A 24,014-nucleotide genomic window follows, 5' to 3' on the forward strand; every position below is an offset into this window, starting at 1 on the left:
TAGTTTCTACCATAATTGCTGGTTTTAATACTTTCTTAGTCTAAGATTGAAAAGTAACTCCTACTGATTCTTAACAGAAATCCTGTTTTGGACTTTTTGCAAACCATGAGATTTTTTTAATTGTTCTATAGCTTCTGTTTCTTTCTAGAGTAGTGTTGTATCTTGGAGCAGAATTCTCTACCATATGGAAATTTTGGCTATGAAACCATCAGTATACGTATCTTAATTCAGGCAAATGTGTGTGGGAAGGTAGAGGAAGGAAAGAAATATATCCATGAAGTACATGAATGTGCAAAGTTTATCAAACTTAGCATAGAGCTGTGCCCAAACTAATTAGTGTTCTGAAATGCAAGCATAATTAGCTCACAAACAATGCTGTTATTACAGCTTTACTACCTCTAGGACTGGAGCTAGCATCTCTGGATCTCATATACAGGGTATGAATTAGTATGCTGCCATATTAATTCTTACAAGTGTCACTAGCTCAGGTACCTCTATAACATTCAATAAACTGTACATTATAGAAGTTGCAAGAAAGGATACAATAAAGCCTGTATGTTTTATTTGTCAGGATATCCCATACCTTTAAGGAACACTAAGGAGAGTACTGTCTTGCTACAATGCAGATACTGTAGCAGTAGACTAAAGCAGTAATATGAAAATTTGAAAAATATGAAGTTTAATAACCGTAGGTACTCTGCCAAAACAGAACGTGAGAGAGTTACTTACAAGCTGCTTAGGCGATGACCAGCAAGTACATGTCCAACAGAAGCTTCCAAAAGATGGTTGTGATGTTTTGGGGGAAGAGAAGCAAAAAAGGAGATGTCCAAACATGAAACCTAAAGATATTTTGACAAAACCATGCACATAACCGGAGTTTATATATATGCTTAGTATATGGCTTATAGTAAGTAACCACTGAAAAAGTATAGGTATATTCTGGAACAAGATGTTGGCAGAATAAGAGTGATTCAGATTAAATATTTACACATGGTAATTTTAGATTTAATTTTTTGGATGTAGGTAGCTGTGCAGCTGGACCCTAAGTTTGGCCACAGGATGCAGTTTCGTAATTGCAGTTTGCTGTATTGTTCTCAGTAGAAGAAATATACATGACAGTTTCACTTTTAGATCTGGCCAAGGGAAGAGGTAATATTAAAACTGTTTTAGTTCTGCTATCAAGAATACATTCAGAGTTTAATCTGGGAATTAATTATAAGACATCAATATATTAAATGATATTAAATAGAAATCAGTTATTTCATGAGTGTTTGATTATTAGCACTGAATAAGGGCCTCTTAAATCTCAACTTGGTTCTTTATGGAAGATTGTACAGGAATGACCTGAGGTGTATTCTAGGAGCCTAGGTGTGATAATATATGGAAAATTAGTTAGTTTGCCTCTATAGTGCTTCAAAATAATTAGCAACACAAAAACTTGATTTACTATATGCAACTTCCATGTATCTGTGTAGAATGTGGCTTTTCATATATTACATCTGGCCTTTCCAGCCTCCTCTTAAAAGAATGCTTTCCACCAAGCAGCTTCGTTAAAGTTCATTCTGTGAATTGTGTGTTTTCCGTCTGCATCCATAGAGCTGCTTTTAACACCAATTGTAATTTTAATATCCCATGACAATGCTTTTTACTATTGTCTCAGTCAGTCATGCCACAAAATAAGCATCAGAAGTACAATGTATGTAGCTGCTTTTTCCCAGAAGATTATGGTCATGATTGCTTGGTTCCAGCAACGAGTTTCTGCTGTCAGCAGTCTGTCCATCTGGCTTTTAGATTTGGCAACAACACACACATTATAATGATGCTCCCTTTCAAGCACAGGCATTTGAGAGTATATGCTGACTCCAACAAGTACTGGTAATTACATGGTACTATTAAATGCAAGGTACACTAGCAGAATCTGCTGGGAGTATGGGTTGCTTCATAATGGTTTTGCTCTTTCTTCAGAAGTCATTATACCTTTAAGTATTAAGATGTCCATGCTAAAATTTAAGATTTACTGTGACAAGAAGTCTCCTTTGTATACAACCTTCGTAGCATAATGCCAGTAATCACTGGAAGATACATTTAAGATGTAATATTGAACAGAACCAAATTAGTGTTGTATTTTTAGATTAGTGGTGCCCAAAGTCTGGGTTTCTAGGAATCTGTCTGGCCACACTATGTCATCTATCTTAGAATAATTCTGCTGTTTTTCTCTGTATCTGGTGGTACTGAATGTAGAGATGCCTGAAATTTATAGTTTGCTTTGTTTGTCCTTCTTTCTTAGCTTACTCTCAGGTCTGAGTCTTGCTATGAAACAGGCTATCAAGGCTTTCAGACCCACCCCCCCCCCCACCCCACCCCCCCTAAAACAAACTCAAGTATTTAGAAGTAAATAAGCAGCTCAAGAAGGCAGGAATTGGTAATTCCTAAAGACTGCAGTACTGGAGGAAAGCTTAAGTACAGTCTGTGCATTTTGTTTTAGAGCAGTGAAGGACAGGGGGCACATGCACCAATCAGCAAGATACGTGAATGATAAATTTCTTCCTCATGGTGTATAGAAAAAAAAGTTCCTCTAGTGCAGAATATAGTCTCCTGTATCCATACAGATCTGTAGGTCAAACCTAGAAGAAAACTGTATTTAGGAATGCCTTTGCTGTACATCAAAGGACTCCTGTCAGCTGTGGTAGGCCTGATCTTTACTCATGCATGTAGCATGGGATTTATGTATGATGACTTAGGAAAGTCAGCTGGGCAGGATTGGCCTCATCTGTATTTTGTACAGTAAAGATGTGAGTACTCCCGATTTTACAAGGAGCTGGCATGGGCTTTCTGTATGATAGAAGATACCAAGAACATACTGCAATTTGGGAAACATAAGAACAAATATAAAACTTGTTAGAACTTATGCTGGCTGTGTTTGTACTGTGTAAACACCTTGACTGGGATTTCAGAATCAAAAGTATGTATTGACTGTATTTTAATACTAGTGTTCACATAATACGATTGGAATCGATTGGAATAGCTGAACTGTGCCTTTAAAAGCTGTGAGGGCTTAAAAACTGACATTATGAAACAGATCATTGGTCTGGGGTTCAAGCTAGGTACAGCAGTACAGTGGAATTGTATGAGAACAGTGACAGACTGCCTCTTCCTTTGTTTTCATTTTAAAAGCCCCAAGAATTTGTCATTTCAGTGTTGTACAGAGAAAGGCACTTGTCACAACCCGCAAATATGAAAGTCTTATGAAACAAATGTTCTCCATTCAAAAGACATCATATTACTTCCTTGACTCAAATTTCTGGCAGGAGTCCTGTTAGTAACTTTTATGCTTCCACCTGGAAGGAACAGACAAAAATATTCCCATTTGTATCCAGCACAAAATACTTGAGTGTAAAAGGAAACGGACTCTCAGATCCCCCAAAATGGAGGCTGAAGTTGTCAGTGGAAGGTAGTGAAGCCCTGTAAAGTTCTGCAGTGCAACCTGGTACCTTTTAATCCATCTTCAGTGTCTCCACCTAGTCATGCAACTCCATATTAAAGTTAGAGCAAAAGGACTTTATGTTTAAATGTCTAATCAGTAGTTGATGATAATATGTGGCTTCCCTTATCCCAACTCAAAGCTCATCTTTCAGAGGGTCAGGTAGTCATCTGGTCTGAAGTAAGTACTTCTGGGAAAGTGAACAGGGTTATCAAAACCCCCATCAGTCATAAATAAACTAAGTCCTGGAATCTTGTTTAACAAAAACTCCGGTAAGAGTTAGTAGATGATGTTTGTCCCTATATGAGGTCATGGGAAGTTAGTCATTGCCTTCCTGGCACTATGGTTACAACATGGGAACAAGGACTGCGGAATTAGGCTGCCTTATTTTCCATGGATTGCCAAATGTATTTTATTTAGGGTGAAAGTCTACTGAGTCCTGTGAGACTTGAGCTGAACCCCTGTATCTCAGACCTTCTTGAAACCATTTTTTTCCTCCATTTCTTTCATTTTAAGAATTTATGAATTGCTGAAAATCCTTGCTAAACCTGGCCTGCAGCCCAATCCTGATTAATTTCCCTTTTTTTTTTTTTTTTTTTTAAAAAAAAAAAGTAGAATTCCTAGCCGGGTATGTTCTAATATAACGGGCTGTAACCAATTAATCACACAGCTATTAATGGCAGTACAAGGCAGTACATTGCAAGCTTGTTAGCTTCTCTTAGCTATGCGAATTTGTGTTTGGTGAAAATGCAAAGACATCAGTCAAGCTGACAGACGCAACCTCAGTTGTCTTCTGTGCTACTGCCCTTGCTATTGTTCAGTGACATGGAGCATTCAGCATGGCATCTGGCAGTGAGAAGCCCCTCGAAACTGATGAATTCTGTACTTGATTAATTCTGTACCTTAGCTGAGGAATGGCAAGAAAATGTACCATGAACGCAAACAAGACATTACTGTATGAATTTTATACCTTTTATAAATAGTTTCCTGCCAGAAGTGAACGATAGGAAACACATTTGCATGGGGAGCTTGCATGCAGTTAATAATTTGAATGCTAAGAAATTTTTTCCTCCTGACAGCACAGAATTGTTTTATAAATTTTTAAAAAACGTAAAATAGGTGTTTGACATGAGCGATTAAGGGAAGCTATTTAGAATTGCAAAATGAATTAGAGCTTTAAAATGTCTTTACACAGTTATAGGCAGAAGCAAAAGTACTGGAATTGGAATAATGAGCTAGGAAATCACTTCTTCAAAAGAAGAAACATTTGAAACCAGAAATAATCTTCCAGTTTTACTTCTCTGAGTTAAATTGCTTTTAGTTCTAGATACTCGACAGTGATATTGATATACATCAGGAGTCTCACAAATAGGAGGTTTTTGTATGTTACAAGTTTTGGTTTTGAAATGTTGAAATCCCCTTTTTTGAGATTTAAGGAGTTATGTTTTATGCATCTTTGGAAAAGGAAAGGTGAATGCCACCAAGGCTTAATTTCACATTTCCTACATTAACCTTTACATGCCATCCAGTGGAAACAGCGTTGGTATTTCTCCATTGGGAATATTAACCATCTAGGTGAGTTTCTAATCCTGTTCCCCTGCAGAGAAACTATTCATTGTTTTCAGTGTAATGCCTCCATATTGCTGATTATAAACGTCGTGTGTCATTGTCTCTTTACCTGGGAGAAACTGCAGCACAGAAATTGGGGGTGATTCATCTGTGTTGTCTTAGTGATACAGTGGTTGAGCCTACTGTTTCCTGATGGTTTGTGCCTTAGTCATATCCTCCTGTTGGCAGAGATGACCTCTTGAGGTCTGTGCTCATGTTTTGTATTAATAGAAAGAGAGAATTCTCTCTGAAGTGTTTTTTTCCATCTCACTTGTTGTCCTGAAAGCATACTTTAATGTTACTTCATAATTTTTTAATTTTCTCAAACTTTAATTGTGCTCTGATGTTTTGGTTCTTGGACAACCTGTTTAAAAAAAATAATAAAAAAATTGTTCAGCACCAGTTGTGAGAAGGTCTGGCAGCCACTTGGGGAATACAGTAGGAGACCGGGTCCAACCTGCATCAGAACAGACTTATTTGCCCTGTTCTAATAGAATAACTGCTGGTGTCAACTTCATAAGGATTTTTTTTCCCTGCCATTTCAGATATTTCTAGTGTTTTTTAGATCTGTAGATTTTAATGTCAAGATACTTCTAAAGACAAGAGTATTTCTCTCAAAAGCCGTATACAGTGACTCTAGTGCATCAGGTGAAGATCTACAAGTTACCATGACTACCCTAAGGCTTTTCCAAGTTGCACTTGACTGAGCTCACACAGCTTGTAGCACTTGAGTTTGCGGCTGTGAATGACAGGAACCAAAAGGCAAGTCCTGCCTCCACCAGACATGCTCCACTGCTGTACCACAGGAGTCTGAAGTTTCTCTGCACCATTTGTGCCGCAGGAAATGGGTTCTTGGAAGTGCAGATTCTTCCTCCCTCCAGACATGCTCAAACCCTGCCATTATTGTGAGCAAGAAGGTAAGGGGTTGTAGGGCTATGGACGGTGAGAAATGAATGATTAGAAAACCAAAATCCAAACTCCTGTCAGTGTGCAGTGGAAACCCTGTGGTTCCAGTTGCAATCCAGTTTGGGGTCATTAGGTAGCATGTGTTTGCTAATAGGCTGAGAGTTTTGGAGAAATCTGTGGCAACAAGGGAGGAACATAGAGCTTTTTGGTAATTGTGTTAATGCTGTAAAAAGCCTGTAGATCACACACTTATCTTTTTTTTCTTTTTTTAATTTAAAGACATGCCTAAGGATAAATAGTGTTCAGCTATATTTGGCATGGAATGGCTGATGGAATAAATAAGGGAACCAGTTAAAATTAGAGATGAGGGGAGTCTGGCTGAATGTCAGTTCATGGATAGGTGTGATGGGCTAGACTGGTAGCTGTGCGTCTTTAAAGCATTGTAGAGTTTGACGGGAGCGGTGTTTAAGTTTTGGTGCCAGATGAATATTGAGTGGGCATGCAGGTAGCTTTTTAATTCTTCTGGAGACTTTGATCACTATGTATGTCAGGCTTTTATAGAGGTGGCTCTTCCTAGATTGGACATTTCCAGACATTTTTTGTCCCAACAGCCCCTGTAGGCTACTGGTTCTCTGATCATAGAGGACCAGAGCCAGTGGCATTGGTTTCTGTGATCCACTGAACTGCTCTCAGCTCATGCGAAATCCTGCATATTTTGCAGCTAACCTTTATTTGCTTTAGTTTAAAAATCTGCTGATGTCTCTGTAAGTCCAGCAAACCTTTTAAATGTGCTTATGTGAGTGGAATAGTTTGTACATTCAGATTATGTATATTTGTAAGGTCTTTGCTGGATGGAATTAAATGCTACTTTGCAGCAGTAACCATTTGGAAGAAATGTGGAAAGCAGCGTGTTATTTTAGCCCACTCTGTGGCACTGCTGCCAAATGCTGATTCTGTCTCGGTGATTACTGTAGTTGTTTGTCATCCTGTCAGTTCTGCAGCAAATAGCAGTGTAACAAATGTGCTAAATACAATTTGTAAAACCACACAGTTGGATCATGAACAATGGTGACAGTGGTGTCCATCCTTAAATGTGTATCTGCAGGGATTAGGTGCTGTTCTTTGTCAAGTGGCTGTGCTGAGAGGAAGGGAGACTTGGACTGTGGAGTTGGGAAGGGACATAATTTGCTTGTCTGCATTAGTGTTTTGATTCACAATGGGTGTGTGCTTTTGATGTGAACCTCTGCTGTCCTTGCTTAGTGTGCTTTGGTTTATGTCATTGTAGTCTTAGAGTATGCGGTCTGGATTCCTTTAATATGAAATGAAAGTGGGAGATGTTTCCTAGGAGCACACCTGGAACGTGCTATCATGTAATGCCTTCTCAGCACCAGCTCTTTTGCTCTCTAATTCTTTACCCCTGTGACATGCTAATGTAGACAGAGGTGGTCAGTGACACAAAAGAGTAGTGAAAACTCTCTTCAGAAAGTCTCACAGCTTTCTGAGCTTGGATGAAGGTTTTTACCTGAATTTTTTAACTAATTCTTGAAATGATACTGCTTTAAGCAAGACCACAACTTCTGCTTTTCTCACAAGCACTGGAATTCAAAACATAAGCAAACAGCCTCCCTTCACGGGGACAATGACCATAAGTAACTCACTTTAAAACCCATTTAAAATGACAGCATCTTCATACTGTGCTCCTATGTCAACAGAAGACCCATTAGAAGTATGCTGGCAGGCTCTGCCCTTTGGAAGGCTCTTTGTCCATAGGGGTGAGGTTTCTGGGTGTTGCTCAGTATCTGAACAAGAGGAGGCTGGTAATAGGCTACATGTTGCTCACATACTTCACTGCAGGGCCATAGACATATGTGCCTTTCTACATATAGAATTTATCTGCTAATGACAGCAATTCTTACCTGGATGGTGAACATTAGATCACATGAAAACTGTTGACTCTGCCGCAGGGTTTTTCAGTTAATGCAGAGGGGTTTTCAGTCGCTGTTTCAGTAGCCTGTTTCAATAGAGTTTGTACACCAACGCTGTAATTACAAGTATCCCATGAAAGACGTCTGTAGTCATGCTGCTCCAATGCAGACATATCTTTCATGCATGCATGATCTTTGTTGTCCAAATGACCCTTTTCTCCATCCCTGGTTTACACTGTTAATTCTCAGCTGGGGTAAATTGATGGTGAAGCAATGATGTCCTTGTGATTTTGTAATCAAAGATGCAAAATTAAACTGAGGTAAAATTTCTTCCTGAATACATATTCACAGTGTGTAAATGATGATCCTTGTGAGTACAGTTTACAGAAACAATTACCTGCTAAAAAGGAGGAGGGGTACAACTATGTCTAACTTAAAACCAAACAAACTCCAGCTCACAAAACCCGTAAGGGGCAGAGCACTGGCAGAGCCATGGCACTGCCTGTGCCTAATAAGCAGCAGGTGGCAGCCCGTGTTTTGCCATGTTTGGTCCTTGTCACCACACTCCCATCCTGAGCAGGAGCTGGCTGGGATCCAGTCCCAGAAAACGTGAGAAATAGGGGAACCAATGCTCCTAGTATGATTAAATTTTGTGGCTTCCCAGTGCTTGTACGTGCATGAGTGGTGAACAGCAGCAATGCTCATACTGGGCTAAGGGGTGAGTTTCACTTTCACAGAAATAATTTATGGCAATCCCCAGCTGTTACAATGATAAACAATGATAAATAAAATAGTTTCGTGGTGAAGAATCTGTAAACTAGGAAAAGGATGAGCTGGGGAGGCCAAAGCTACACACAGCTCTGAAGCATAGGGCAAGCAAACTGAATGTCCCTTTAGACTTACCTTTTATTTAAAAGAAGTAAGAAAAGCCAACTCTTAACACCCACTTCCTTGCATGATTCTGTCTCTCAGATCACCTCAGGAAAGCACGTCGCTGTCAGCCTGGCGCTGACCACCACCCCCAGCCCTGTGCAGACCGGCCCCTCTGTGGCGCCCAGCACTGTGGGCAGGGCGAGGGCAGCCAAGATGGCGCCCGGCAGCCTGCAGGGGCCGCGCTGGCTGGAGGGCAACGGTAGAAGTGTCGCTCTGCCTTTATGGATACACACACCTCCTCGTGTGGGTGTCAGATGTCCCCTAATATTTGTTTCACGGCAATATGTGCTTTGCCTGATGGCAGGATCTGCCTTTGTTCCAGCGATGCAGAAATGATCTGTAAGGCTTATTTCTTGGCCTGGCAGATCTGTTTGAGGGCCAGTGACAGCTGCTGTGTTTTTCTTTCAGAAATCCCAAATCTTTGCAGCCAGGATTAAGAAGTAGAAGTTCTGCTTTGATTTAGTTTCTCTGGATTTGCTGTTCCAATTGTTTGTAGTCTCTGGTGTGACAGGAACTGGGTGCCAGCACAGGCTCCGGAGGGAGCCGCTGCAGACAGCCGGGGTCCAGGCCGAGGCAGGAGGTCACGGGGAGGCTGTCCCACAGCCAGCGACACCGCTGCCTGCTCCACACAACGTGGAAAATCAGGTTGTGGATCTGCTTTGTCACAGTCCCTTCAGCAACCTTCCGGCACCGTCGAAGGTGGCACCCAGCCGTTCCCCTGGGGGACTGGGGGCATGCGGTGACCTCCCGCGGGGAGGCTGGGCACCCTGCGCCAGGGAGAGCCTGGCCGCGCTGCCAGGGCTGGTGTGGCCTTGGGGGCGGCAGAGTCCAGAAGTGACAAGTCATAAAACTAGATACTCTGTGACTGATGCACATAATCTGATAAAAGCGTCAGCAAGACTCCACTCTGCAGACACAGCTGCTTAGTTTGGGGCATGTGTGGCTGACTAATGCTGGAGCGTGAACACGGGTGTTTCCTCACTGCTGGGAGTGGAGGGACGCTGCGGTTTGTTGCTTTGTTACAGCTCTGCTCTGTCGTATCTGGGAGGGGAAAAACAAGCTGGCAGCACTAAGAGTCATACAGTCTGACTGGAAACTCCACAGGCTGGAGCCTGGCTGCACTAGGTGCAGAGGCCCTGAGGTGTTTCACCATGAGCCACCTAAACCTACTGGTAAAGACGCGTCCGCCTGTTCTGAAGACCTCTCCTTATTGAAGATGAGTGCTTTCCAGAAACTGGGTCATTTGGCCCAAAACGTCGAGTAATGTTGGAGAAATCAAGTCATTGAGGGCAGGGGGAAAAGGCAGAGTAAATAATTATCTTAACTATCCTGTTCTCTGCTTATCCTCATGCACAAAAAATCTGTGTTTGTCCATGGAATTTCTAGCCCAGTCAGGAACTGTGGCCTAGAGACAGGTTTGATAGACATCCTTCCTTAAAATTACATCCTACAATAGAAGAAAGTAGAAACTTTTCTCTGCCCATATTTAAGAGGAGGAATGCTTTTTGAGCCACTGTTCTGCTGAAATAACTACATGAAGACAATACTGGGTTAAAGAGAATTAGACTATACCAAAATGTGACTTGCCCTCCTAATCGTAGTTTTGTCCCAAGCACACAAGAGCAAATACTAAATGATGTGCTTTTCCTACCAGTCTCACTTTAATCCTGGGGGGAGTCAGAAGGACTCCTAGCTAACCAAACTAAATCCAAACTCGAAAGATCATTGTCAAGAGAACATCTTCCAGTATCTTTTCAGGATAAAAAACTTCATGGTATTAAAATTATTGAGGGACACATCTAGAAGTACTTTTATGGAAAGATTTTGAGCTGACCTTCAAGATTATATACCAGAAAGCAAAGGCCAGAGGTCTTCCACATTTAGGTACCACTGAGGTTCTCTTTTGCTGAGGTTTTACCCATCCATATTCCCAATGTTTTTTGGAGACCGATTCAGGTTACCTGGCAAGAGACTGTCATGCTGCTATAAGCTACGAACCTGTGCAGTCCCAATGTCTTCCCACTTCCTTCTTGTTTGTGCAACCAAATAGTGGTTGCGCCCTGGCATGCAGGTTCTGCAGCTATTACCTGTCCTGTGGAACCATTTTTCTAGTTACTGAGACATACCATCTAGATTACCTTCCCAACATGGCTTTCTAAAAGAAATTATGAAGTATTCTTTTATGCCTTTCCTAACCAAGCATCTGCTTGGGCCCCATCTACCTGGTAGGTAGAAGAGTGCTGTGGAATGTCTCTTCCCTCTGTCCTCACCCACAAATGCAGCCTTTGCTGGTGACTTTGGAAATGGTTTCTTTTGTGCTTGATGCACTTAACCCCAAGGAGATGTATTCCCTGCTCCAGGATACGTACTGTACTGTAGTGCTGTCAGAGAAGGTCAGGGTGTGGAACTGCTTTAGTGAATAATTTTGCAAATGTTAAAAACTTCTACGCTGTAAATCCATTACCTAGGTACTCCTATATATCAAATGCTCACACAGCCTCCTCTGAGGCTTTCCGTTACAAAGAAACTAGGAAGTATATTCTTAGATGAATTTGTGGATTTACAATAAGACTGGTTTACTCCTTCCCATTCCATTCAGCACGACTTAAAGTGGGATTTCACCACAGTAAAATCTTGGGAAGAATACTGAGAACTAAGACGCTCTCTTGACTCATGAGAGTGGTTGCTTTCCTACTGCTGCTGAGTAAATCAAGCACTTAAAAATAAGACAAAGTAGAAGTATCTCGGTCTCTGCAGTTTGATTCTGCTGGTTTGATTGTTAACTCTTTTTTTTTTTGGTGATGCATTTTGTATGGCACATGAACATAAAACTACCTCTCTATAGAAGACTAAATTGTTGAAAGCCTATGCAATTAATATAGCAGTAAATTAAGCAGGGTTTTTAAAGCAAGAAATTAAGGTGCTCTATTTTGTGTACAAATCTTTGCTGTTACGAGATCAAAACCCTGAATTATTTATGAAAAAATACTATGTTGTTTCGTAGCTTTGTAGTATCCATTGATTTTTTACTAAACAACTTTATTCTTATTCAAATTACTACTTAATTATTACTACCCTTCTGCCTTTGGTTCATGCCCTTGTTCCTACTAAATATAAAACACTGTTAAGTGTTCCTATGAAAATGTGAAATTGTTTTCCCCTCCGCTCCATTCTAATACATTCTTTTACTTGCTGTCACTTTTGGTAGAGGTTCAGAGCAAAGGGTATCTTTGTATTCCAGTAATGGATAAGGATGTAAATTTATGTCAAGTCAAACGACCTGAGCTTAATCTCAATCTGAAAGCAGTGAACAGGTAACCCTCAGGGAAACCAAGCAGCAGCACTGCAGGCACAACTGCAGCGTGCTGTAGCAAAGATGCCGTTTAAGCTTGTGTTCTGTGGGCTTGGCAGCTGTGGTATATACTCTAAGATCCCCTCAGTATTTGTAGCTTGTAATGATACTCATACCGGTTTGTCTTATTTTCTTTTTTTTTTTTTGAAGCTAGTTGCACTGTGATGTCCCAAGACACCACATGTGCCATTAACTCTCTTTGATGTGGTACAGACCTACCCAAACTTACCACAACCACCGAAGTGCTCATCCTGGCAAGTATCTGCAGCTCTAACTGAACTCCTATGCACTAGGATCAATTCCCTTTCTACAAAATGTTTGAACTTCATGAGGCATATATGGCCTCTGAAGGCTTTTGGGATAAAATACTAATATTGCTAGAAACTTCCAAAAGATGCACAATTAATATGTCATTAATACAGCTTTGTACTGGGCCCTTGTAGAATGTAGGTGTGTGTGGTGTGAATTTTCAGGGAAAACAATTACTGGTAGGAATACCCATATGAGGGTATACGTATGTCACCACTGCCTACTTGAAGCTTATGCATAAGGCTGGCTAGGTCACGTGGGGCCACTGCATTCCTGCAAGTGTTTTGAAACAAATATGCTTGATAGCACCACCAGAGCGCAGACAAAATGTACTATGATTTAAAACAAGTGCTTGCTCGATGCAAAGGTACATCATGGTCAACTCTTGATTTTTGGTAGCATAGCAGTGGGAAGTACTTAATTTTTGTATTCCATTTCTCAGTGTTTAGGAGCTCTGTTTAACTTGTGTGTCAGTGGACACAAGCGTGCTGCTGTATGTAAGGCTTTCAGTGTACAAAGGTGCAACTGAAATGCATAGCTGGATACCTTGCTTCTTGGACAGCAACAAAACTGATAGGCCTCATTCAGCATCAGGAATCCATTTAAAAATGTAACGGGTAAATCAAGTACTCTTTGAGATAGTCTGTGTTCACCTGGTGCCATTGTTTGTATTTAAATCAGTAAATGTAAGAATACTCCTGACTGCTTCTGCAGTTTGTCTCCTGTCTGAGCTCACTAGGTAATTTCATAATGTGTTTCCTTCTGTCCATGCTTTATGACAAGTGATAAGGAAAAAAAATTGCTGAAAATATTCTCCAGCTACCCGCTGCTTAGACTTTTTATGAGCGTGCACTTGGGAGGGAAGCTGGTGTTCTGAAACACAGGGGTTTGATAACATAATGTATCAGCAGGCTGCTTGTATCAGCTTTGTCTTTTCGCGTATCTTGTACCTCTTAAACCTGACAGCAAATTTGTTTCAGAGTAATGGGGTTGAGCCGTAACAGTTAGTAACTTAAGGAAAACCACACAAATTCAAAAGCTTGTGTTTTCTTTAGATGCTTTTGATACAAATATTCTGCATTTTAGCATTTGATGGACCCTTCTCAGGCACACTAGGCAAATTTCCGAGTCCATTTACTTTAAGTGGTCAAAGCATCCCTAGCAAAGGAAATGTTGTGCTTTGTCTAACCTTCCTTACACACTGCAAGAACCAGCAAATGATGTTCCTTGCAAACTTTCTCATTAGATTTGAGCCTGTTTGCCTTTATGGGCAGAATGTAGAGAAGTTCTAATGCAGCTCTAAAAATCCTGCTTCTATGCTAATGAAGCAGATTGACAAAAAAAAGCATTTCTTAGCTTTTTATTTCTTTCGGGGTTTTTTGGAGGGGGAAGAGGGTCTAATCTCCCTGGCTGAAGAGTAACATCAGAAGATTTACTTTGCTTCTGAAAGCTCAGTTCAAATAAAAAGTGACATTTTCAATAGGACCCCAGGTTTCTGAACACACTTTTTGTGTGTGCTCTTCATTAAGTTGGCAACCTATACTATCTATGTGATGAAACCAGAAAACAAAGACAGAGTTGAATACTTACTTTCTCCCCATTATTTTAATGTCTGCTGGAAGGTTTCCCTTAGCTCTGAAACAGATTTTTGCCTGGTACAATCACTTTGTTCTAGTTCACGTTGCAGGTATCTATGACTAAGCAGGTACCCAGGAAACCCTTCCAAAAAGCTTGTACACTGTGCTTCAAATTCACCCTCATATCATATATCTGTGTACAGAATGGAATGTATGACTTTTTTTTTTTTTTTCCTTAAAAGCACTGATTCTCTCTCTCCTGCATGATGAGTTGTCTTTTTTCCTTTCTAAAATGACAGGAGGGGTAGATGGACACTTCATATTTCAACTCAGTCATGCATACTTGCTGCTTTCATTCTTTCTTTCATTAACTCTCTTAAGATTTGGCACAACAAGAGCATTATATAAGACTAAATAATTCTTACATAAATCTGAGTGAATGCCTTTCATGAAGTACTGGCTGCTTATCATGGCTATAAGTAAAAATGAATCACTTCCTTTTTAAACAGGGGCTTTAAACCTTGTATTTTGTGTAGTTAATTGCCACAAGCCAAAATAACCTTTTGAGCTCTATGAATTTTCACAGCTGCAGACTGGAGCAAAACACCCCCACACTGATAAATAGAAACTTAAGAATTTCCAAAGGAATTATTCCCCCGTCCAACTGCCCCTTTTAGCACAAAGCCCAACTCATTTTTGCCAGAATGTTAAATGTTCCTAGCTTGTGTCTGTAAAGCCAAGAAGCTGAGTGATCATCTAAAGGATAGAAGGAGAAAGAATAAAGCAAGGACAGTATGAATCTGACACTTCAAGAACAGCATGGAGAACAGTCAACAGGTCAAGCAGCATAGGTGATCAAGCTTCTGCTAGTGGCTAACAGATCTGGTAGGTTCAGGGCTCAGCCCCTCAGTAACAGAATCACAGAAGACTCTTGACATGTTCCTATATACAGGCAAATACAGGGATGTACCTTGTGCATGCTTTTAAGCCAAGGAAGTAAGGATCTGTATTACAAGGCAAGACTAGTATGTGGAATAAGAATCAGCAAATTGGGAACCTAGGAGGAAAACTAGGAGAAGATATCATTTCCAGTCTCCTTGATGAAAGGTGGTGAGAATCAGTACTGCGAAAGGTATGAGGCTGCAGAAACAGTACTGGCACTGCAGTCATAAACCCCAGTTATGCCGGAGGAGAAATTCTTTGGCCTGGCATCCTCCTCCACTATGGCATAGTTACCTCCTGGTACAAGAATGAGTTCCTTACTTCAGTAAAAGACAAAGAGCAGGTGTGATGGACTTGGTGTTGGAAGAGGAAGGTTTTGTAGGGAAGTAGTGCACTGAGAGTAGGAAGACATGGAAAGAAAAGGGAGGTTGAAGGCCAGAAACCCACTGGCCATCACATCATATTGAGGAGGAGGAATGAAATGCCAAATGAAGCAAACAATCTCTCCATTAAGTGGTACAGAGGATCTAAGGCTGGAAAGGACAAGGTTAAAATATTTGCTAAAACAGCACAATAAATCATCAACACAGGAACAGAAATCCCTTGCTGGAAAACAGGAATGAGAAGTATGGGATATAGTCAGTATATTAAGAGACCAGTGGATGGCAGCATATTTTAAATACCAAAGTACTGGGTTGTCATGCCATATGTTTTGGTTGTAGTTTATCTCCTAATACAAGAACAAATCCATGTTTGACTCTGATAAGTTAGAACAAGCTGCAAAGATTTGTGAGTTTTGTGTATAGCTCATGTTTTTCTAAGACACTAGTGACCACTACTGTAGCTGTTCCACACTGAGTCATCTGGGAGATGAGCAGCATGTTTTACAAGGACAGGAGTGAAAGGCATAGAATAAGAGTGAGAACAACAGGGGTAACAACGTGTGACTTAGTTCTATGCACCTTCTAAGAGTTCATAAGAATATTTCAGGAATAAAAACTCAGAAGGCTATGCCTAAAAAATCACCTTAGTCTATTACTTCTGATAATTTAGTGTAGTCTCAGTCCCAAGTTTATTTTCTACTATGAAAGCTGATGATTTCTTCTCAAAAGTTAGGAACAAAATCTGTAAATTGTTGAAAAATTTCTTAAGATATAAAATCACATGTGAAGAAAAAAACCCCAAGTACCAATTCAGGCCATAGCATTAACACCCATCCAACCAAAAACCAGTGTGCATGAAGTAGTATAGAGGGAAGACTAACTTGCTAATTAGACTTCAGAAAAAACCAAAACCCACCAAACCCACATTATTCTTGCTTACCGTGTTTATTCACTCTTAAGTGGAAAAAACCTGACAAGTCATAATGGATTTGACTCATCACTATACATACTGTCTATATTCCTTGGTCACACAAAATTTAAACTGAGAAAGGAAAATACAAATTTTAAACAGTTTATAAATTCATTTGATAAACAGACTTCCAATAAACTTATGAAAGTTAGAAGGAAAGGTTTTTCAAGACTCATTTCTCATGTTTTCTGAAGCAAAACACTTAACGTAAAGCACACCTGACATCTGACTAACATACACCTCAGAGGTTTTCTATGTAGTCTTCACTAAAGTGCACTTACTAAATGTTTTACAATACCAGACCATGAGTTCCTCCACCAGCTTCAAAACCTGTGAACTAGATACTCACTGTAAACAATGCTTCTAAAAAATGGACAGTTCAAATACAAAAAAAAAGAGGGCATTAGCAGTCAATTTTCTTTGGGAGATAGTACACTGCATTTGGTTCTCACTTTCTTACAAACAGCAGCAAACAAAAAGCATGGTAATAATTTCAATTATTTGAAGCTCTTCAGTTTTAAGAGCATTTGTAAGAACAGCTCCAATTATAACAAACTGATATTTGCATAATTAACTTTGAAACAAAGCATTCTGTTAGTGATAAATGCATTGAGCTGAAATATATTAAAGACAAGCTATTCTGTGAACTTGTCAGATACGTGTGCTGAAGCTTCCCCTTCTAATGACAAGATGTTTAGTACAGCACAAAAGATATTTTAAAATTAATATAGAAGCTGGAATGTTTTTTCAATTGTAGTACACTTCATTTGAGAAGATTACCATGACAAAGCATGAAAAGGAAAGAGGACTGAAAGCAATGATTTATAGACGTTCTAATTTTTCACTTAGAAATTCTTCCACGCTATCTGTATTCCACTTGAGGATGCTTAGTTCTTCTGCAATGTTCCCACTGTCATCCAGCAGCTTTAGTACAGGGTCAGAACCACGCACATACTGCAGAAAAAAACAACTCAGTTACCTTGGGCTGGAAATGCATTCTCCATATTAACACTCACCCTACCCCACCAGTTAAAAAGATGTCAAAGAAAGAATAGTAAGAAGTCCAAAGAGCAACACCATAAATACTTAGGAACAGAGCACTAAATTACATCAGAGTATTCTGAGCAAACTTTAGCAACACAATTTGTGCTAAGAAATCAACCTAAGCTTTGGCTTTTTAAAGCTTAGAATTCTCAAAAAACAAACAGACAAGCCTTGTTCCAGACAATGCTCAATGTTATAAATATTCTAATGCCACATATTTTGTTCTGATTTTATGAATTTCATCACTAGAGTGTTTAATCACAATGTATTCTACTTTTCTTGAAGAAAATAGATCTATAAAAATCAAATCAAGCTTATAAGATCAGTCTTCCAGGTTGCTTTCTCTTACGCTATAACCTCCTCTCCTCCAGTATTTTTTCACCTACTGTGCAGATTCAAAGAATTACATGTTCAAAACTAGAGTCTGCGTGTATGCGGAGGAAGAACTGGTGAAAGGGGAGACACCATACTGAAGCTTTAACGACAGAGAGATGCCCTTGGGTTGCACACTCCACCAGCAGCAACTGGCCAGTGCCTGCAGCTCTGGATTAGATGCTTTCTTGCCTAGTCCTCAGGAATGAGGGTGGGTGAAAAGAAGGAAGCATAAGGGACAAAGAGGCCTCATTTCACAGGAAATTAAAACACATCAAGAGCAGTAAATGTTTATCTTGAGATCCAGAACAGTTACCTGCCTTAAATAAAACAGGTAGGAAACAGATTCAGTTCCAACTTCTGCCTTGGATTTAACATCAAAGAGAGGAAAGTAGAAGAACAAGTCAAATGAAGACAGGGTGTGGGTGCGTGCATGCTGAACGTCTGTGTCTTCTTGGGCCACTGCACAAGCTAATGCATATGCAGGGACAACGCCGTAAGCCTAGCTGTGAAAAACAGTATTCTGCTTCAACTGTTTTAAGTTAACCAAAGCTGGATTTTTCAATCAAGCAGCTGAATGTTTTTTCTCATATTATCAGTAGCCTTTCTACCACTTTAGAAATTTCTGGTCACTTTAACAGCTCAAAGTTCTACTATCAATTTCTAATGTAATCACATTCCTTCCTGCTGTGTTGTATCTGTGCCTGCTAGGCTTTGCTGGTAACATAATACTTTAATGCTTCTGAAGACTCACTAAGTCACAAAATATGTAATGCAAATGAAAGCTTTTAACAGTATTAGAAGGCTCTAACCATTTAAGTTTATGGAAGAATTTCCCCAGGAGCACTTTACTTTACCCTACTGAGCTAACCTAGTTGGTTTTACTTAATGAAGACAGTGGCATCTAATCCATTTTCCACAAGTCTCATAAAATAAATACAGATCCATTTGCACTGAATTTTTTCTCGGTAGTGCTCTATACCAATTGTACTATATACTGCTTTGATGTTCAATACAGCTACAAAGTTTAAATGAAAATGAACCAGACATGCAGAAGGAAAGCTTTTGAAAGAAACTGGAGGACACAGAGACGTGAATGCATGAGACAGACAGAGGAAATCTGTTTTAGATGGAATCTGCTGCTGAGAAGACAAATCGCTTATTACAGCCATGCACAGCTATAAAGTGATTCCAGATGGTGCCATTTGGTGAATAGAGATGGGAGCAGGAGATGGGAGAATCAAGATGTATATCTGTGAAGTACACTGGAAGTTCACACAGGATTTTAAGAGGAGGTGAAGTCTACACTAGGTCTTAAAAGCAAAGAACTGTTTGGGCTTAAGGCAGTGCAGCTTATGCAGCTTTGCATATATGCAAGTCATGAGAAACACCGTTCAGTACATGCATTTGTATAAGGTTGGATGTTTGAATACTATAAAGAAAAACAAAATCACAGAACACAGCAAGGAAATTCTGACAGGGTGAAGAAAAATCTAAGAATGACTGAATGTATGGAAATGGCAGCTCCATCAGAAAATGAGGGAAGAACAGAACAGGAGAAAAAGAAACTACGGCAGAATAAGCTTCAGTAAATCCAAGGTATCCGCAGAGTAAGGACAGAACACAAGTATTCCTTGCATTGTTTTGCCATCTGCTATTACTTACGGGTTCCAGTATATTTTTTATTGGATTAAAAAAAGCAACAAACCCTAACAAGAAAAAAACCCAAATCCCCAACAACAATAAAAAATTGATACCAAACAGTTACCAAGCAATAAACCAATTAGTATTAGCAGCAGGAACTTGTAAAGATTTATGTTGGCAAAGCAAATATATGTCCTGCTAAAGGATTACTTGATCAGCAAATAAGGAACAATCCACAGTCTCTACCAAGCTTAATTCTTCCTAACATCCCAAATAGAAAAAGTTAGGTTACAACTCACCTTGATTTGCAGTCCCCTGAAGAGTTTTGGCTTATCACTCCTGACAAAAGCTATGGTTTGGAGAAAAGAAAGATAATCAAACTCCTTCACTTGCATAAAGTAGCTTTACATTCAAGCTAGTATTCCCTGAATTATTTCTTTTGGAATAATGCTTTAGAAAGTATCTTAATGCCCTAAAAAAGTTAATCACACTAGAGCTATTATGCCTAAGGAACACTCTATTTTCCACTAGTAGTCCAAACGAGCTTCTTATCTGCTTGGATTTTCCTCAAACACTAGTGCAACTGTCTAAATCAGTGTATTTGCATGTACAACTGCCAGTCTTCAGCAGACTGGCCCACATGTAGCTGGGATACGTAAATGTGAGGAAAAGCATTAAGACTGATCAAAATCTGGCTGAAGATAAGCTTTGTGAGGGAGGCTAAATATGACACATATCCCATCAGCACGCTCCATGCAAGCTGCAGCAGTGCGGGTGAAAGGGCACAGAGGAAACTGTGGATAGAGGTGTTAATTCTTGCAAACAAGACAGACAATCTTCTCTTGCAGAGATCTCTGAGATTACACATCAAAACCCAGCAAGAAAACATGAACAGAAAACATTCTCTTGTTGGTATGTCCTCTTCTCTTGACAGTCCTAAAGACAATCAGCTTTAAGATGGACTCTTACGGCCTACTGTGTAGCTACACAGAGTAAAGTTCAGCTCTGAGGTGGGCTGCTGCTGAACAATTCATCACTCGAAGCAGCAGTCAGCAAACAAAAAGCATTAACAGCAGCATAGTCCCTGTACCCCTACGGCACAACCCAGGCCTTGTATTATCTTTAATTTTAAAAAGAAAAGGTTATACGAATTATTTCAGGGAAAAGTGTAAGAATAAACCCCTACTTCCAAACACTTTAGCCTAATGAATGTCTGAATTCTAGAAGTATTTAAAGTTTATTTAGAAAAATAGCATAGTCTTCATTCCTCCTTTTTACATTCAAGTTACGCTAAAGACTGAATTCTAATCTCTGACATTAAGTGGATTCAGGACACTCCTGTAGTATGTCAGTAGCATCTCCCCAAGGATGAACCCTGTCAGTACAGATTGACTCTTACAGAAGTGCTAGCCACATTTTAAAGCTGCTTTTGTGAGGTTAGACAACAATGAATCTCTCACAAATTGCAGTGCATCCAGCTGGAGCATGGAGATGAGTGCAACCTGAGGACTAATGTTTCATACTGCCTTACGAAGTGTAGTGCTTTCCTCTGTAATTGTAGAGATGTCCCCTGGCATCTTTATACCTATCTTTATATTACTGTAGACAGTTACCTTAACACTTTCTCAGTATGTGTATGCTGTGAGTGGCATTTATTTTCTTCCCTCTTCAATGGTGCTCTCTGTACAAATCAAAATCATATACTCTGCCTGCTGCACCAACCACTACAGTGTAAACTAGTCTAAAAAATACCAATGGCCCAATGAGCTGCCAGGTATACTAGAGCCCTGAAGAAGAAAACAAGGGTTGTTTTTGTTCTTTCTGTAGAACTATACACTAATGTCATATTGTAAGCTGTACTTGTATAACAATCCCAAATAGCACTAAATAACCAGTACTTGCTCACATGCTACAGTTCAATTCCGATTTAAACTCAAAGACTTAATTTTCAGCTTCAGTGTTTCCCATGTCCTTCTGACCTGTTAGTTGTCCTGGCTGTCATCAACTGCAACATGCAAAAAAAAATGGTAAAGATATTTCTTATTCTTTGTAAAATCCACAGCATGTTGAACTATTTCAACAGGAATTTTTCCACATTTTTTCCCCAATTTAAATCTAAACCTGAAATCAGTCTCTACGGCTTTATATGAAAAGGAGGTTGTAAGCAGCAGTCAGTATGGTGGGTAACTTTAATTGCAAAACTTTAAGAAAAATGGTAAGAGAGCACAGTAAAAAGGATAAAGTTTCAGACGCAAATCTGAACTGTGGAACTCGATTGTATTAAAGAATAGCCTTTGGGGGTTACCACAGGTTACGGCACTTTAAGCTTGTAACAGGTGTGAGGATTTGTTACTTATTTGACAGATGAAAACTCATTTGGACATGAGTGGCTGTTCTCTGGCTGCAGTGCTGGACTGAACAAGCTTGCATAAAATGGGAACAGAATTAGGTGGAGGAAGCAAGTATTCTACAGGCAGTATTACATTTTATCACTTTAAAAGTAGCTATTACACACTTGTATCAATGTCAAATGTCTAAATCTTCTGAAAGCTGAAGCACTACAGAACATTTTTCCTGATGTTTTAGACAACTGGAACAAGATCTGTTTCTGTTAATGGCATATATTTATTTCTAATGCTGATCATAGTTACTTTCTGCATTAGTCACTTGAATTTGCAGTGCAACAAAGAAACATTCACTGTACAAACAACTTAATTTGTATATTCTGAATTTTGGAAGCTAAAGTAAGCAACTAATATACTGGCATGCATTAAAAATACAGGTTATCCCATCAAACACTTTTTTCCTTTCCACAAAATAAGTTGAATAAACAGCCCTTGGAATTGAGGAGGTCAGGAAGTCAGATGCAGCTACAGCACACAATTTGGGACATATGCCTGCTTGCTCATGTGATGGGGTGCACCTTCAGCACTGCCCCAACAGTTTCCCCTCTACACCCTGAAATCAACACTGCTTCCTATGATCCTATGTCTGAAGGCTACTTGCATGTCTTTACACCATTTTTTTTAATAGTTTGATGTTTAATACTAAAATCCTAGCTACCTCCTCATTGTGCTCTCCTTGTAGCACCTTTAGAAATTACACACTGGAGAGAAACAAGCATTTATACAATCCATCCATGGGTGAGCAGGGAAGGCATTTTCCACTTCGACTTCCATAAGATGAACTCTGAGCTTAGTGCCATGACATGATGTTCCAGTGAATTAAACACCAGACTAGAAGTCAGAGCTGTTCTACTGCCAGCTTTGCAACTGTCCTTCCACATAATGTTAAGAAAACCACTTCACCTTATAAAAGATGTGCAATACCAAAGCATATGCCTTCTGTTTGAAGGCAATCCTAAGGTGAGCTAACAGAGCAGACTAGATTGCCATGCGATCAGCTACAATGAAAAGGTCAGAGAAAAGTACCAGGTGTGTGTGGGCATTTTAAAGCCTGCTCAGCACCAAACTGTTTTGCAAAGAGAGGCAATATCGAACAGTGCTTTTCAAGACCTAAAAGCATCCTCTGCCTGTGAACACAGCAGAACAGAGAAGCTCACTGCTATCACTGTAACGTCACTTTGTTTTGATATGTAACACCTATTTGTTTTGAGAGTCTGTGAAAACCAGCCTGTTGGAATTAAAGCCTGAAGTCCTAAATGGAGATTACGAAGGAATCTAAGAATCAGAGGCCCAAACGGCAAGTCTATGTATCTGCATGCACACACCTGCACTATTCTCCGAGGTACAGAAGGATATACCGTAAGAAAACTTCCTGACCCAAAATGGACATGACACTCTCCATGTGGAGTTGCAGATCTATATGCTAGGCATAACCTTTGTAAAGACAGTTGACTACCCACTGTTCTATATTATGGGCATGATCCAGACTACCGAGGATATCCACCATTCAGGAATATTCACATTATTTAGATTCCTGCTTTATGAGGAAAGATCTCATGCTTGATCTGTAACTGAAAAAATACTGTTGAGAAAAAAAATAACTTTATCTCTTAATACTTGAATGACAGCCAATATACAATGGCAGTAAAATCTCACACTAGTTTTCAAACAAATGTGCACGCAGACAAGCAATTTTAACCTTGTCTGTCTCTACACGCATCAGAAGGATTATAATGGCCTCAAATCAGAAAGGCCTGGAGGAGATTAAAAAACCTTACTGTCTCTATTATATCCTTTTCAGATTTTAATGGCAGAAAAGCACAAGTCAGAACTAGTCAAATCTTCAGCACAAGGTCAGCAATAAATTTTTACTGCACAATTTTTCCTCTTGGTAAGCTACAGCATGTCTTCTAGCAGGAATCTAATGTGATTAAGTATCTGCCAGTAATGGGAAACTGCACTTGTTCAAACTTCTAATCCTTTTGTTATTTAAAAAGCTGTGCTTTCCGTTTAGATTTGTTCCATTGCTTACTGTTATAACACTTACAAGGACTATGTATGCCCACGGGGATTCACCCAGCTTTTTACACTGCCTACACCCTTCTTAGTTTATCCTATTTTTCTAGTAAATGCAACCCTTTAGCTTCTTCTGAACGCTTGATG

General features: G+C 39.7%; 1 protein-coding gene across 1 annotated transcript in view; it reads right to left on the reverse strand.

Annotated features, from left to right (window-relative positions):
• Window positions 1-16,342: 16,342 nt before the first annotated feature.
• Window positions 16,343-24,014, reverse strand: part of SELENOF (selenoprotein F) — a 28,687-nt gene continuing 21,015 nt past the window's right edge. The window contains exons 4-5 of the mRNA XM_037404801.1: window positions 19,746-19,795; window positions 16,343-17,340 (exon numbers count right to left, since the gene is read on the reverse strand). Of these exons, the coding sequence (XP_037260698.1) occupies window positions 17,209-17,340; window positions 19,746-19,795 (182 nt within the window). The 3' untranslated portion in view covers window positions 16,343-17,208. The remainder of the gene's footprint in view (window positions 17,341-19,745; window positions 19,796-24,014) is intronic.

Source organism: Falco rusticolus, chromosome 11 (genome assembly GCF_015220075.1).
Source record: "Falco rusticolus isolate bFalRus1 chromosome 11, bFalRus1.pri, whole genome shotgun sequence".
Taxonomy (NCBI): Eukaryota; Metazoa; Chordata; class Aves; order Falconiformes; family Falconidae; genus Falco; species Falco rusticolus.